The 14,881-nt window shown below is 41.4% G+C and overlaps 1 protein-coding gene across 1 annotated transcript; it reads left to right on the forward strand.

The window, feature by feature from the left end:
- Positions 1 to 211: 211 nt before the first annotated feature.
- Positions 212 to 13,882, forward strand: LOC311591836 (uncharacterized protein). The gene is made up of 4 exons (XM_084803453.1): positions 212 to 325; positions 9,798 to 9,924; positions 10,133 to 10,193; positions 11,337 to 13,882. The coding sequence occupies exons 1-4, from the start codon at positions 323 to 325 to the stop codon at positions 12,745 to 12,747; spliced, it is 1,602 nt and encodes a 533-aa protein (XP_084659579.1). The 5' UTR covers positions 212 to 322; the 3' UTR covers positions 12,748 to 13,882.
- The last annotated feature ends 999 nt before the right edge of the window (positions 13,883 to 14,881 follow it).

The raw sequence follows: 14,881 nt of genomic DNA on the forward strand, positions 1-14,881 counted from the left end.
ACAAAGGGGTTGAGTATAGGAGGACAGGCACAAGCGCTATGGAAATGAAAAGCTCTGCAGATCCGGAAAAGGACTGGCCCTGGGCTGGAAGCCTGGGCCAGGCCCACTGTGCTGTTTCCCTTCTGCTCATGTCACTCAAGACACACTAGCCAATCAGAGCCTTGAGGCAGAATTGTCAGCAGGAAAAGGAGGGGAGTTATTCCTGGTCCCATGCTGCAGGTTCCACTGTGTAGCTGAGCAGGCTTTAATGGTTTGGGGTGATGTGCTGAGGGCAACTGCTGTGTGCTGTGAGGGGAGCTCCCGCTAGCTCCGAAGCCGAGACATGGTGAGCACAGGGTCACTGCCCACAACCAGGAGAAGCAGAGAATTGAGCCCCAGGAGCTGGTGCAGCGGGTCCTCCCTGGGGTGGTCCTAGTCACTCTTTGGACCAGACTGTGGCCTCTGAATGGGGACTAATCATGGTGTTCCATTAGTTAGCATAGTAGCTATTGTCATTGGTTTCTATAGTCTATATATTAGCATGTGTGCAGCCGGGCTCTACGCTGAAAAAGAGATCACGCCACGTGGCAGATCCATACTAGAGGTTTTTTTTTTTTTTTTTTTTTTTTTTTAATGGGAAGGGAATACCAAGACAGTCTTTGGAGATGGTTAGGAGATGGCTTGGGTCTACCTCGTCTAGTGCAGAAAGTGCACACGCATGCACACAAGGTGCCCACGTGGCTTAATAGACCTGAATCCTGCCTGCTGGTGCTGGCATGTTTCAGAAGACATGCTTCCTGGGCCGCTTTTTATTTTCCGTTTTCCCATGGTTATCAGTGCCTCTAGGGGTGGCTCCATTGCTGCCTGTTTACTAACACTGTATTTCTTCTTTTTTCTTTTTGTTTATTTTCTTTTACTGAGACAGAGTTTCTCTGTTTAGCCCTGACGTCCTGGACTCACTTTGTAGACCAGGCTGGCCTGGAGCTCACAGAGCCTCTGCCTCCCAGAGTGCTGGAATTGCAGGCATGCACCACCACACCCTGCACACTGCTATCTTCACCCTTTTTTCATTCTGTGGAGAGTTCTTCAGTTTCCATGAGTGTCTAAGCTTTCTCTTGTGTCTGTTGGTGATGGTGTGCCCCATTTATCCTTGGTGATCTGATACTTTACAAGGGTCACTACAACTTCTTTGTAGTTGTTGAGACTTGTGCTGTGTTTGGGTATCATCAGTTTTGGAAAACGTTGCATGAGTTGCTGTGAAGGGGGTATATTATTTTCTGTTTGGATGGAATGGTCTGTAAATATCAGTTTGGTTGTTTTGGCTTTTAACTTTGGTTACCTGGGGTAGTTCTCTGTTTATTTTTCCTAAAGGACCCGTGTTTTGGTAACAGAGAGATACTGAAGTCTTCTACTATTAGTACATGAAGGTCTATGGTGATTTAAGCTGCACTTTCTTTTTTTTTTTTTCGGTTTTTTTTTTTCTTTGAGACAGGGTCTCTCTTGGCTGTCCTGGACTCACTCTGTAGACCAGGCTGGCCTCAAACTCACAGTGATCTACCTGCCTCTGCCTCCCAAGTGCTGGGATTAAAGGTGGGCGCCACCACGCCCGGCAAGCTGCACTTTCTTTTACAATGTTGGGTGCTCTGGTGTTGGGACATAGATGTTAAGAATTTAAAAGATATCGTGGTAGACTTTTCTTTGATGCAGTGTCCTCCCCATCTCAATGACTTTTGGTTTGAAGTGTATTTTTTAGATGTTAAAGTGGCCATAGCAGCTTGATTCTCTTCATTTGCTCAGAGTCTCTTTTTGCCGCCCTTTGCCTTGAGGCGATGTCTGTCCTTGCTGTTGAACTGTATTTGTTGTAGGCAGTAGAAGGACGGATTGTGTTTTAGCCTCCATTCTGGAAGCTGGAGTCTTTTTATTGGTAAGTTGAGGTCGTGGTATTGACAGATATCAATGAACAGTGATTATTAATCCCTGGTGTTTTGTTGTTGGTTGTGGTGTGTGTGTGTGTATATATGTGCATGGCCCAAGTGTATGGCATGTGTGTACACCTTCTGTTCTTTTGGTTTTGCTCATGTGAGGTTATTTATGTCCTGTGTCTTCATGGGTGTAGTTAACCTCCAGTCGGATTTTTCTTCTAGCACCTTCTGTAAGGCAATATTTGTAGATAAATGTTGTTAAAACTTGACTTTACCTCATAATGTCTTATTTTATCCATTTATGGTGATTGAAATTTTCTTGTATAGTAATCCGGGTTGTCATCTGTAGTTTCTCAAAGCCTGCAGCACATGTGTCCAAGCCCTTCTGCTTTTAGAGTCTGCATTGAGAGACAGGTGCAATTCTAATAACTCAGCCTGTATGTGTCACTTGGTTGTTGTGTTTTAATTTCTGTTGCAGCTTTTCATATTCTTTCTCATGTCTAGTGTTTTTATTATGTGGCAAGGGGATTTTCTTCCTGCACCAATCTATTTGTTATTTTTCATGTTTTTTTTTTTTTTTTGGTTTTTCGAGACAGGGTTTCTCTGTGTAGCCTTGACTGTCCTGGACTCACTTTGTAGACCAGGTTGGCCTCGAACTCACAGCGATCCGCCTGCCTCTGCCTCGCGAGTGCTGGGATTAAAGACATGCGCCACCACGCCCGGCTTTTGCATGCTTCTTCTACCTTGAGAGACATCTTCTTTAAGACAGGAAATTTTTCTTTTTATGGATTTATTAAAATATTTTCTGGACCTCTGAGGTGGTATTCTACTCCTTCGTCTATTGCAATTAGTCACAGTTTTGGTCTTCTCATAAGATCCTAGAGTCCCTGGATGTTTTATGCCAGGAAACCTAGGTTTTATCCTTTTTTATTTTTTAATGATGTATCCATTTCTTTTATTGTATCATCAGTGTGAGATTCTCCCCTCCATATACAATCTGTGAGGGAATCCTGCCACTGTAGTTCCTCGTTGTAGTCCTAAGACTTTCAATCCCAGGATTCCTCCATTTTCAGCTTTCTTTATTGTTTCTATTTCCATTTTTAGATTTTGAAGAGTTTTATGTCTTCATTCAAATGTTTAGTATATCTTGGCTTTATTTAAAGGGTTGATTGTGTTTTCCTGGATCTCTTCAAGGAATGTATTCATTTCCTGTGAGGACCTCTGTGAAGCTTTTTTCTTGTGCCTTCAGCTATGTTGGGATACTCAGGACCTGCTGTGATAGGATAGCTTGTCCTTGTTGGTGACTTCATTCCTGGCTGTTATTGATTATGCTCCTATGCTGGTATATAGGTATGTGGGTTTGATGTGATTATTGGTGTAGGTGTTGATTTCTGGGTTTGTCTTGTAGAGGTGGGAGTATTATTTCCGGGTTTGTGTTTCCTCCCTGGATATTCTGAGAGTGTCTTGGCTGAGTTTTGGCCTTTTTACTGTCCTGCTTGGCTGCTGTGTTCATGGAGGATGCTTGCTGTCCTTAGAGGCTGGGAAGAAGGAGTACAGGGAGAGATGCCTTTAGGGATCCACAGCAGGTGTGGATGGGATAGGCGAGAGGAAGGTGCCTCTGGTGTCCAGTTCAGTGCTTGGGTCAATTGTGAAAATCAAGGTCTGAGCTGAGAAGATAAGGTTGTAGATCTGTTGACAGCCTACCTGGGCTTTGGTCAATCATGGAATGTGATCCATCAGGAATGTGTCTGCCCAGATAGTGGCTTGGACACAGAGAGGAGGCAGTTGGGTATGGTCTGTGTTCTCTACAGGAGACATGGTTAGTGGGGAGGAAGCTTTCCCTGGTATTCTGTACAGTGTGTGAGAATTGGGTGTGTGGTAACAGATATTGGGATGTTGTTGGGCAGACTACCTGGTCTTCTGTCCATCATGGCTTGTGGTTGAGCAGGGTGTGTGTGCCCATAGTTAGTGGCTCAGGCAAAGAGATGAGGTAGGAGGAGAAGGGCAGATGGGGATGGTTTGTGGTGATGACAGGAAGCATGGACAGGGGGAGAGGAAGATGCATCTCCAGGAGCAACCCTGAGTAGTGACTGGGTCTCAGGTACCAGAGAGTGGGGAAGGTCTGGATGCATCCCACCTAGTCCCATGCACAATGTCTTCATAGTGAGCCATCATGCTCTCAGGGATCAATTATTTACCACAATCAGCTCAGTCAGGGGTTGTCAGGGAACAGGGTGGTAGACAAAGCAGTTCTTTTTTTTTTTTTTTTTTTTTTGGTTTTTTGAGACAGGGTTTCTCTGTGTAGCCTTGGCCATCCTGGACTCACATTGTAGACCAGGCTGGCCTCGAACTCACAGCGATCCGCCTGCTTCTGCCTCCCGAGTGCTGGGATTAAAGGCGTGTGCCACCACGCCTGGTGACAAAGCAGTTCTAACTGACCTTTGATTGGTCCTGGCCAGCTTGTGGCCAGGGGCAGCTGTATATGTAGCTGGGTGTCACAGACAGGAGGACAGGTCATAAAGGTTTTTCTTGGCAAAATTCCAGAGGCCTCTGACAATCCAACATGATCTCCAGACATCTAGAACAACTGTGGAGGCTTTGATTTTTTTTTTTTAATTTTTGAGACAGTGTTTCTCTGTAGCCTTGGCTGTCCTGCACTCGCCTTGTAGACCAGGCTGGCCTCGAACTCACTGCAATCTGCCTGCCTCTGCCTACCAAGTGCTGGGATTAAAGGCGTGCACCACCCCGCCCGGCAAATATTTATTTATTTATTATTTATACATATTCTCTTCAAACGTACGCCTGCCTACCACAAGAGGGCACGAGATGTCATTGCAGATGGTTGTGAGCAGCCATGTGGTTGCTGGGAATTGAACTCAGGACCCTTGAAAGAACAGACTGTGCTCTTAAGCTCTGAGCCATCTCTCCAGCATGAGTCTTTGATTGACCAAGTTCCAAAGATCTCTGGCTGATCACTACTATCCCTAAATATTATGTATGGTCCAAGTGTAAAACTGTTTAGAAATCTGCTATTTCTCCTAAAACTGTTTTTTCTCTTTATTTCTCGGCCCTTAGAAATTTCATACATGGAAAACTTTTTCCCACAGAGAATATTGAAATGGCATCTTGCTAAAGTCTTAAGAAAATAGAGTTTGGCCGGGCGTGGTGGCGCATGCCTTTAATCCCAGCACTCGGGAGGCAGAGTCAGGCGGATCGCTGTGAGTTCGAAGCCAGCCTGGACTACAAAGCGAGTCTATGACAGCCAAGACTACACAGAGAGACCCTGTCTCGAAAAACCAAAAAAAAAAAAAAAAACAAAAAACAAAAAACAAAAAACAAAAAAACAAAAAAACCAAAGAAAATAGAGTTTTTTGCTCTGACTGTGAGCACCCAAGCAGAAACTGCAGGAAAGAAAGTTAGGACCTTGACACAACAGTACCTGGCTAGGTACTGTTACTTGTAGAAACATTTGTTAGAATATGCTTTGAGAGCCCTAGAAGGGAGCCTGGATCATCGAGTTTTACAGATATTTTATGACAGAGGCCCCCTTGGCAGTTAGCCTAGGCTTGCATAGCACAGCTGTTGGTCTGAGACTGGAAGTAGGTCAACTTTTTCTTTCAATCATATTTAGCTCAAGGTATGATGATGCTATGAGCATCTTGTAAACACATTGGCAGTACCCTGGGGAAATGTATGATTAAACTTTCCTGTGTATTGTTTAAAAAAAATAAAGATCGGGTCATGCTACCCATTGCTTGAAAATTGTTTGATTTTTGTTGTAGGTTACAGAACTCCGAAATGGATTATTGACTCTTTGGATGATTTTTACTAGTGGCTCATTAAGGACCACACTGTAAAAAAGTAACAAATGGTGTAGAAATAAACACATGTCTGTGATTTGTAGGGAAAGAAGAGCAGTAGGTTGTATCAGATGCGGTCCAATGCTGAAACCGAGGCAGGAACTTTCAAGGAGGTGGTCACCATTCCAGGGCAGGCACTTGCTCTGGATTGGAAGTCTAAGAAGATGCCCTAAGGGTGACACTTAATCCTTTTAAGTCTTGAATTAAGGGAAGGGTAGGCCAAGTTATTTCTAGTCCCAGGAAGGAACTTCCTACAAAACCTGCTTTAACTGTGGTCCAAGGAAGGTATGAGCCATCCCAATATAGAAGCCAAATTGACAGGAGCCCTCACCCATGCTATACTGTTCCTGGAAGGAAGAAGCTTCTTCCTCTGTGGTTTCAGTTCAGCACTATTCCTGCTCTCTATTTCCAGAGTCATAGCCCCAGTGAGGAGACTGTGAGAGTTCATTGCCTGAAGGCATAAGGATAAGAAAGCCTGGTTTGTATTTGGAGACCACAAGATGTTGAGTTAACTGAGCTATGAGAAGTCAGCCATGGAGAGCTGCATGTAGGGAGTGGAAGTAACCAATCTGAGAGATGTGTGACCGGTTTCAGGGATAGGGACATCTAAACCCTTTGAGACTGAAGGCGCATGTATCTGAGACAGAGATAGAGGATTTGTGCTTTGCCTTCTATCATGGTTTCTTGCCTTGGTCCTATCTTCCCTCATTCAGCACACATTCCTCTATTTGAAATGGGAAGGGCTATTCTATGCCAGTGAAGATTAGAAAGTTATAGCTTGTTTTCTGAATTGACAAGATGTGGCCATCAAGAGATTGTCTAGACAGTCAGAAGAGACTTTGGACATATGAACAGTGTCCAGGCTGTTGGAGACTACTAGGATCATTAAAGTTGACTAAATGCATTTTCATCATGGGATGACCATGAGCCCAAGGTGACAAGAGTCAGATGGAATAAAAACACAAACACTCCCAGAAAGGATGATGTCTTTGCACACTTGTTTGTGATTTGTGGGTTATGGGAGGAGCTTATGGAAGTTTTTGTAGTTGGACCCTCTCTAGATTCCTTATTGGGGATGTAACGAGTGTCTGTGGACTCACCCCACTTCCTGTCTTCCTGTCTACTGTGTTGTGGTTGAAACTCATCAGTTTCCTTCTCAAGCCCTCACCATTGTAGACTATTCCTAAATGACGTAAAATACAGTAGATGCATTTGCAGTCCAGTGCTAAGCTAATTTGCTAGCCAAAGTTGTTCTAATGTTAGTTTTGTTGTTGTTGTTTTTGAAGACAAAGTTTCTCTATACATAGACCAGGCAGGCCTCCAGCTTAGAGGTCCACCTGACTCTCTCCAGAGTGCTGGGATTAGATGTAGGCCAACTTTGCTGGCTTTTGGTTTCTTTTCATGTTATGTTAGTGTCTGATGTGCCTGGGATGTAGGTTCTTGTACTTGTCAAGCATATGCTGTTGTGCTGACCTTCATCCACATGTTGGATATTGAAATTTGGCAGAGACTATATATTCTCTTTCTCAGGATGGCATGTGTTCATGACATTAATACTCCCTGAGCCTCTGAGTTGTTAGATTGCAGGTGTGTGGCATTCTTCCTACATGTTGTGTTTGTCTTGAATTTTTTTGATGAATATGAGTCTTTGCCTATGAGCATGATGATGCAATGCAGGCTTTGATCTTTTTAAAGCCTGCTTTAGAGCTGGAGGGATGGCTCAGTGGTTAAGAGCACCACCTGCTCTTCCAAACTTCCCGTGTTCAATTTCCAGCAACCACATGGTGGCTCAAAATCATCTGTAATGTGAGGTAATGCCCTCTTCTGTCCTGCAAGTGTACATGCAGGCAGAACACTGTATTCATAATAATAAATAAATATTTTTTTAAAAGCCTACTTTATTTGGGGCTCATTAATGCCTCTATCACCGTGTCAAAGCAGCAACTCACATTAGGAGAGAAAAGGGCTGATAGGGACTATGGAGGTCACCTTCTTACACTCAGTTCCTTGGAGGGAGGTTCCACTCTTAGCTATCAGGATTCCAGCTGATCCCTTCATCAGCAAACCCAAAATTCAGCAAACGTGAGTGCAATGGCAACAGCCGAAACGTGGAAGGGGTCTAAGGACTGTATCTCTCTAAGAGCATCTCAAAGCAGGAGCAAATCTGAGCAGCATGGCAATATAAAGCGATGCAAAAGGGATTGATCTTTCATATTTGGACTATATTTTCTCTCCCATAGTCCATGCAGGATGTTATTCAACTGGCAAAGAACATTTCCCCACATGAGGCAGTTCTTTTTCTAACAGACAAACAGCAAACACCCTCACACAAGACAGTTTCACATTCCACGCTTGGGATCAAAACAAAAACATGTTTACAGTGCACCCCATGTGTGCCTGGACTTCACAGTAGTCAGTAGGTGGCCTCAGAACTCGTGAACTTGGAATAATGGGTAGTTGTGAGCAGCCATGTAAGTACTGGCCATTGAACCTAATTATTTGCAAGATCATCAAGATCTCTGAACTGCAGAGACATCTCTCCTGCCCCTGTTACTCATTTAATATCAACCCTTGCACCCAGGCGTGGTGGAGCACACCTTTAATCCCACTCTCAAGGATGCAGAGGCAGGTGGATTGCTATGTGTTTGAGGCCAGCCTGGTCTAAAGAAGGAAGAACAGAACAGTGAAGGCTACACAGAAAATACCTGTCTCGGGAAAAAAAGGGAAACAAAATGGAAACCAACATTTATATTGCTAATATTTTATCTTGTTGTGTTTGAGGTGGAAGCAAAGAAAACTCACTATAGCTAGAACAACTGAAAATGAAACCTTTATTTCCTGAGCACAGGGATGCGGCCACATTGGGATCTGACCTGCATCCTTGAACAGAGACTGTACAATATTTTTAAAGGATGGGAACAAAAAGCTGGAGGAAGGGGAACCAGAACATTGTCCAATCATATTTTGATTCAGGGGTTGAGCCACGAAGTTTCCATCAATGAGGATAGGAGTGGCCTTCTGGACCTGGGAACATGAACCTGATTGGCCCTGCCAACAAGATGGAGAAGTTGTCCTTGAGTACCAGGCTTGGTCAGGATGTAGGCAGAAGCTATAGTAGGGAGGGAACACATGGGAAGGGAAGTGAGCTTTCTCTTGAAGGCTGTATTCACAATGCAGCAATTTTTATCTTAAGTGTTTGGGCCAAGAAACATTTGTTCTTGAAACTAGGAAGAATTTACAGTAGGGGGTTTCCAACGGAATGGAGGCAGCATGGAGATGCTCTAGGCCCCTCAACCTTATGAGTAGAGTCTGCAAACAAAAATGAGAATACTGAGAATCAGTTTCTTTCCTTGGTTCCCAAAAATCTGCCCATGTGTAACATGCATTTGCTGTTAGTACGATCTTATCAGTGTTACAGTTTAAGCTGGGCACTTCAGGAATCTGTCAGATGAATACAGAACTAGAGTGAGTGTGCAATTCTTTGTAGGAACTTCAGTAAAGTCCTCTGGGGTCTTTCTGTTTCATTCCTTGATTTTTGTAGAGGAGTCAGGTCTTAATAACTACCTTTGTGTGTCCCTGAACTCATGGCATAGACCAGTCTGTCATCCAACTCAATGAGATGACCTTGCCTCTGCCTCCTGAGCCCTCTTATTAAAGAGATTATCCAGTAAACCAGCTTGTCCTTTTTTCTTTTCTTTCCTTTTCTTTTTTGTCTTCAGTAATAGTTCATACAGTTTTTCTGATGTGGCTTCAGGACTGTTGACGCTTCTCACAATCCCCCCCCCTCTGTTATTTTTCATTTCTCTTGAAAGGCTACATCCTATTTAAAGAGTTCAAAAATGATACAGAAGAATCTTATTCTATTTCCTAGGTGACCTAAGTCACCTAACGTGACCTGCTGAGGACATTAGAGCTTCTGTGTCAGGAAATAAGTGGAAGATGCCCAGAATTATATGAATTCTATGTCAGAGAATTATACATTTCCAGTGTGGTCACTATCATGCTTCCTGTTGTACACATGTATGGGACATTTTAGGGTGCAGTGAACTTGGATGATGTGCATGTGAACTTCACTCGGGAAGAGTGGGCTTTGCTGGATCCTTCCCAGAAGAATCTCTACAAAGATGTGATGCTGGACACCTATTGGAATCTCACCACTATAGGTAAGACTGTGACAATTTTTTGTATTCAATTTTTAAAATACAGGGCAACTGTTTCATTGGTATTGATGCTGTTTTGTAATTTGAATTGAAACTGAGGAGGGATGAGGTGATTAAGTCAGGCATGGTTATAAGAGTCACTGAAGATAGTATCGTAAGTTTGACCTAATTTCCAAAGATATATCATATATTTTCTGGTACTATGTTTTAGGATACAATTGGAGAGACCACATTATTGAAGAACAGTGTCAAAGATCTAGGAGATATGAAAGGTAATTCTCATGTGCAAGCTGATATGAATATGCATCCCAAGAAAATATAACATGTCCTGCATATATTAAAGGAAAGCACTGCTTTATGTGTATTGGGGACAAATACATTCTCACAAAACCATGTCCATGAAGGTCTTTTTTTTTTTTTTTTTTTTTTGGTGTTTCAAGACAGGGTTCCTTTGTGTAACCTTGACTATCCTAGACTCACTTTGTAGACCAAGCTAGCCTGGAACTCACAGCACTCTGCCTGCCTCTGCCTCCCAAGTGCTGGGATTAAAGGTGTGTGCCACCACACCTGGCTCCCTTAGTGTTATCCGTGTAGCATGTATCTCAATGTGCACAGAAAGTACACCTATGGGATAAGTGATAAGTATATGTTCAAAACTTTCTAATAAGCACATAGTCCATAGTAAAGCAGTTTAGTGAGGGGACAGTTTGTGAGAGTCAAGAAGGTTGTTGTGGAGAAACCTTAATCCTTACACCACATGTCTATGAGGAACAAACATCAAAGTGTGTGACTGCAATGTGGAGCCCTTTCAATTGTTATTGTTTTTTTAATAGCTATATCTTATGTCACATTGGATACAGGCCATGTGAGCAAAGCGGTATTAAAAGAAGCTCCGTACCTCTGTGTCCCAGAACAAACAGAAGCTATGTAGTAGTCCCCACTTTTGAGTAGACTTTCTGAATGTGATGCAAGTTTTCCGTTCACTGGTTTTCCAACTTCATTAGAACCATCCAGAGACTCACGATGCAGAAAATCCCTATGAGTACTAGGAATGTGGAGATTCTTTTTGTTCTGGTTCACCTTGTAAATGTATGACTCACACCTTAGGGAATTTTATGAATGGAATCAGTGTGGTAAAGCTCTGAGTTCTTTTTGTTTTCTTTAAGTACATGAAAACCTATAGAAAAAGGATGCTACAAACGTGAACCATGTAATAAATGCTCTTACCATCACAGTTTTCTTCAAAGTCTCAAAACAACTCACAAAGAAGGGGAGCACCATAAATGTAAACAACGTGATAAGATCTGATTCTTTTTTATCATTAGACCAAACTCTAAAATTTATTCATACAGATAAAACGATTCATAAGTGTACTGAAAGTGATAAATTCTCAAATGTGCCCATTATCTTTGCAGGAACGAGGGAAATCAAACGGGAGAAAAACCCTTCGAATATCCTGTATTTGATAAAGCCTTTACATATCACAGTCATCCTCAAAGAGTTGAAAGAGTTGATACTGGAGAGAAACTGTATGAATGTATCCAGTGTGATGAATCCTTTACACATCTAAATAGTCTCCAAAAGTATAAAAGAACACACACTGGAGAGAAACCCTATGAATGTAAGCAATGTGGTAAAGCCTTTGCACAGCACAATAATCTTCAAAGTCATGAAAGAACACATAGTGGAGAGAAACCCTACGAATGTAAGCAATGTGGTAAAGCCTTTGCCCAACACAGTCATCTTAAAAATCATGAAAGAACACATACTGGGGAGAAACCATATGAATGTAAGCAGTGTGGTAAAGCCTTTGCACAGCACATGAGTCTTCAAACTCATGAAAGAACGCATACTGGAGAGAAACCCTATGAATGTAAGGAATGTGGTAAAGCCTTTGCCCAACACAGTCATCTTAAAAATCATGAAAGAACACATACTGGGGAGAAACCATATGAATGTAAGCAATGTGGTAAAGCCTTTGCACAGCACATTCATCTTCAATGTCATGAAAGAACACATAGTGGAGAGAAACCCTATGAATGTAAACAGTGTGGTAAAGCATTTGCACATCAAAGGAGTCTTCAAAATCATAAAAGAACACACAGTGGAGAGAAACCCTATGAATGTAAACAGTGTGGTAAAGCCTTTGCCCAACACAGTCATCTTAAAAATCATGAAAGAACACATACTGGAGAGAAACCATATGAATGTAAGCAATGTGGTAAAGCCTTTGCACATCAAAGGAGTCTTCAATATCATAAAAGAACACACAGTGGAGAGAAACCCTATGAATGTAAACAGTGTGGTAAAGCCTTTGCCCAACACAGTCATCTTAAAAATCATGAAAGAACACATACTGGAGAGAAACCCTATGAATGTAAGCAATGTGGTAAAGCCTTTGCCCGACACAGTCATCTTAAAAATCATGAAAGAACACATACTGGGGAGAAACCATATGAATGTAAGCAATGTTTTAAAGCCTTTGCACAGCACAATAATCTTCAAAGTCATGAAAGAACACATAGTGGAGAGAAACCCTACGAATGTAAGCAATGTGGTAAAGCCTTTGCCCAACATATTAATCTTAAAAATCATGAAAGAACACATACTGGAGAGAAACCCTATGAATGTAAGCAATGTGGTGAAGCCTTTGCACATCATAGGAGTCTTCAAAACCATAAAAGAACACACAGTGGAGAGAAACCCTATGAATGTAAGCAATGTGATAAAGCCTTTGCACAGAACATGAGTCTTCAAACTCATGAAAGAACGCATACTGGAGAGAAACCCTATGAATGTAAGGAATGTGGTAAAGCCTTTGCCTGACACAGTCATCTTAAAAACCATGAAAGAACACATACTGGGGAGAAATCATATGAATGTAAGCAATGTGGTAAAGCCTTTGCACAGCACATTAATCTTCAAAGTCATGAAAGAACACACAGTGGAGAGAAACCCTATGAATGTAAGCAATGTGGTAAAGCCTTTGCATATCTCAGTAGTCTCCAAATACATAAAAGAACACACAGTGAAGAGAAACCTTATGAATGTAAGCAGTGTGGTAAACCCTTTGCACAGTACAGTTATCTTCAAAATCAAGAAAGAACACACTGGAAGAAAACCACATGAATGTAAGCAATGTGGTAAAGCCTTTGCACAGCACCGTGATCTTCAAAGGCATAAAAAAAACATGTACTGGAGAGAAACACTATGAATGTAAGCAATGTGGTATAGCCTTTGCTCAACAAAGTCATCTTCAAAGTCATGAAAGAACACATGCTGCAGAGAAACTCTATGAATATAATCAAAGTGGTAAAGCTTTTGCACAATACAGTAATTTCCAAATACATAAAAGAATACACAGTGGAGAGAAGCCGTATTAATATAAGCACTGTTGTAATTCCTTTGCATATCTTATAGTCTCCACGTACATAAAAGAGCACACACTGGAGAGAAACTCCATGAATGTAAGCAATGTGCTGAAGCCTTTTATGTCACAGTGATTTTCAAAGGCATGAGGGAACACACACTGGAAGCAAATCCTGTGAACATATCCAATATCGTAATGACATTGCACATCATAGTAGTTTCCAAATACATTTTGAAAACTGATGTGGTCAATTCAGAAAAGTGTGAATAAGGTCACTGCATTTAAGAAGCATATTAAAATACTTGATTGTGTAGGTATGCCATTCATTGTATATAGGTCTTATAATTCATAAACAAATACCCTGTGTCTCAAAAGAAAAATATTTGTTATATATTTGAAGTTGAGCATGGTAAGGATTGTGTTTGAACTATTATAAACAGTACTGTGTTAAAAAGACCATGCTGACTTTGTATATTTAGTACTATGAATAGATTGGTTGGGTTTTGGTGTTGTAGAGCTCACATGCTTACACTCAGGGCTTTATTTCCTCTGGTGGAATTACTTTATTAAAGTGACCCTTTATTTTCTAAAGTAACATGTTGGTGCATTTTCTCTGTTGCTTCTAGCCAAGAGTTTTCAGTTTGACCGTCGGCAATGTCACATTGTGTGAATGTTGTTGCCATCCTTCTGTAAATAGTGAGTTGTTCATTAGCTGTGCACTGCTTCTCTCTGTCTTAAAACTGGCATTAAAATCATAAGCCTCTTTTCCCCAGTAGTGTAGGCTTTGAAAACGACTTTAAGTTATTGATGCATTTCATATTTTTGCACAATCTATATTTCAAATTACATCCCTTCATCATTTTTCTAAATTCATTTAGATTAAATCTTGCCTTAAGCGCCCAAATTGCTATGCCATTAGCTTTAATGTACATTTATATATTTAATTTAGTTTCAAAATCAGGTTCTGTGTAGTAAAAAAAAAAAAAAAGTCTCCCAATACGTAAATTAACACATAGCAGAGAGAAACCTAATGAAAATCTCCAATGTGGTAGAAAGTTTGTGTATCACTGTAATTTTCTTTTTTTTTAAGATTTATTTATTTTATGTATATGAGTGCTCTGTGTGGATGTACACCTCCAGGCCAGAAGAGGCCATCCGATTACATTATAGCTGGATATTGAACTCAGGACCTCTGGAAGAGCAGTCAGTGGTCTTCACCTCTGAGCCCTCTCTCCAGCCCTCACAGTCATTTTCAAAGGCATAAAAGAATACAGATTGGAGAAAAGCCCTATCGATGCGGTAAACCCTTTGCATGTCACAGTAGTCTCTCAATACATAAAAGAACACACACTGGAGAGAAACCCTATGAATGTAACCAATGTGATAAAGCCTTTGCATATTGCAGGGATCTTCAAAAACATGAAGGAATTCATACAGGAGAGAAACATGAGTGCAATGAATATGATGAAGCTTTTGTACATTCCATCATGAACGAATTCATAAGGAAGAACAACCTAATGAAAGTATTTAAATGGTGATGCCGCTGTACATTTCTATAGTGCTCATCATCATGAAGGAAGTTGTACTGGA

This window comes from Acomys minous, assembly GCF_964271855.1.
Source record: "Acomys minous genome assembly, contig: scaffold_106, whole genome shotgun sequence".
Classification (NCBI taxonomy): domain Eukaryota; kingdom Metazoa; phylum Chordata; class Mammalia; order Rodentia; family Muridae; genus Acomys; species Acomys minous.

Coding starts and splice junctions, on each gene's coding strand:
- LOC311591836 (XM_084803453.1), top strand. Junction 9,925..10,132: donor TTGGAATCTCACCACTATAG/GTAAGACTGTGA, acceptor ACTATGTTTTAG/GATACAATTGGAGAGACCAC. Junction 10,194..11,336: donor AGATCTAGGAGATATGAAAG/GTAATTCTCATG, acceptor TTATCTTTGCAG/GAACGAGGGAAATCAAACGG.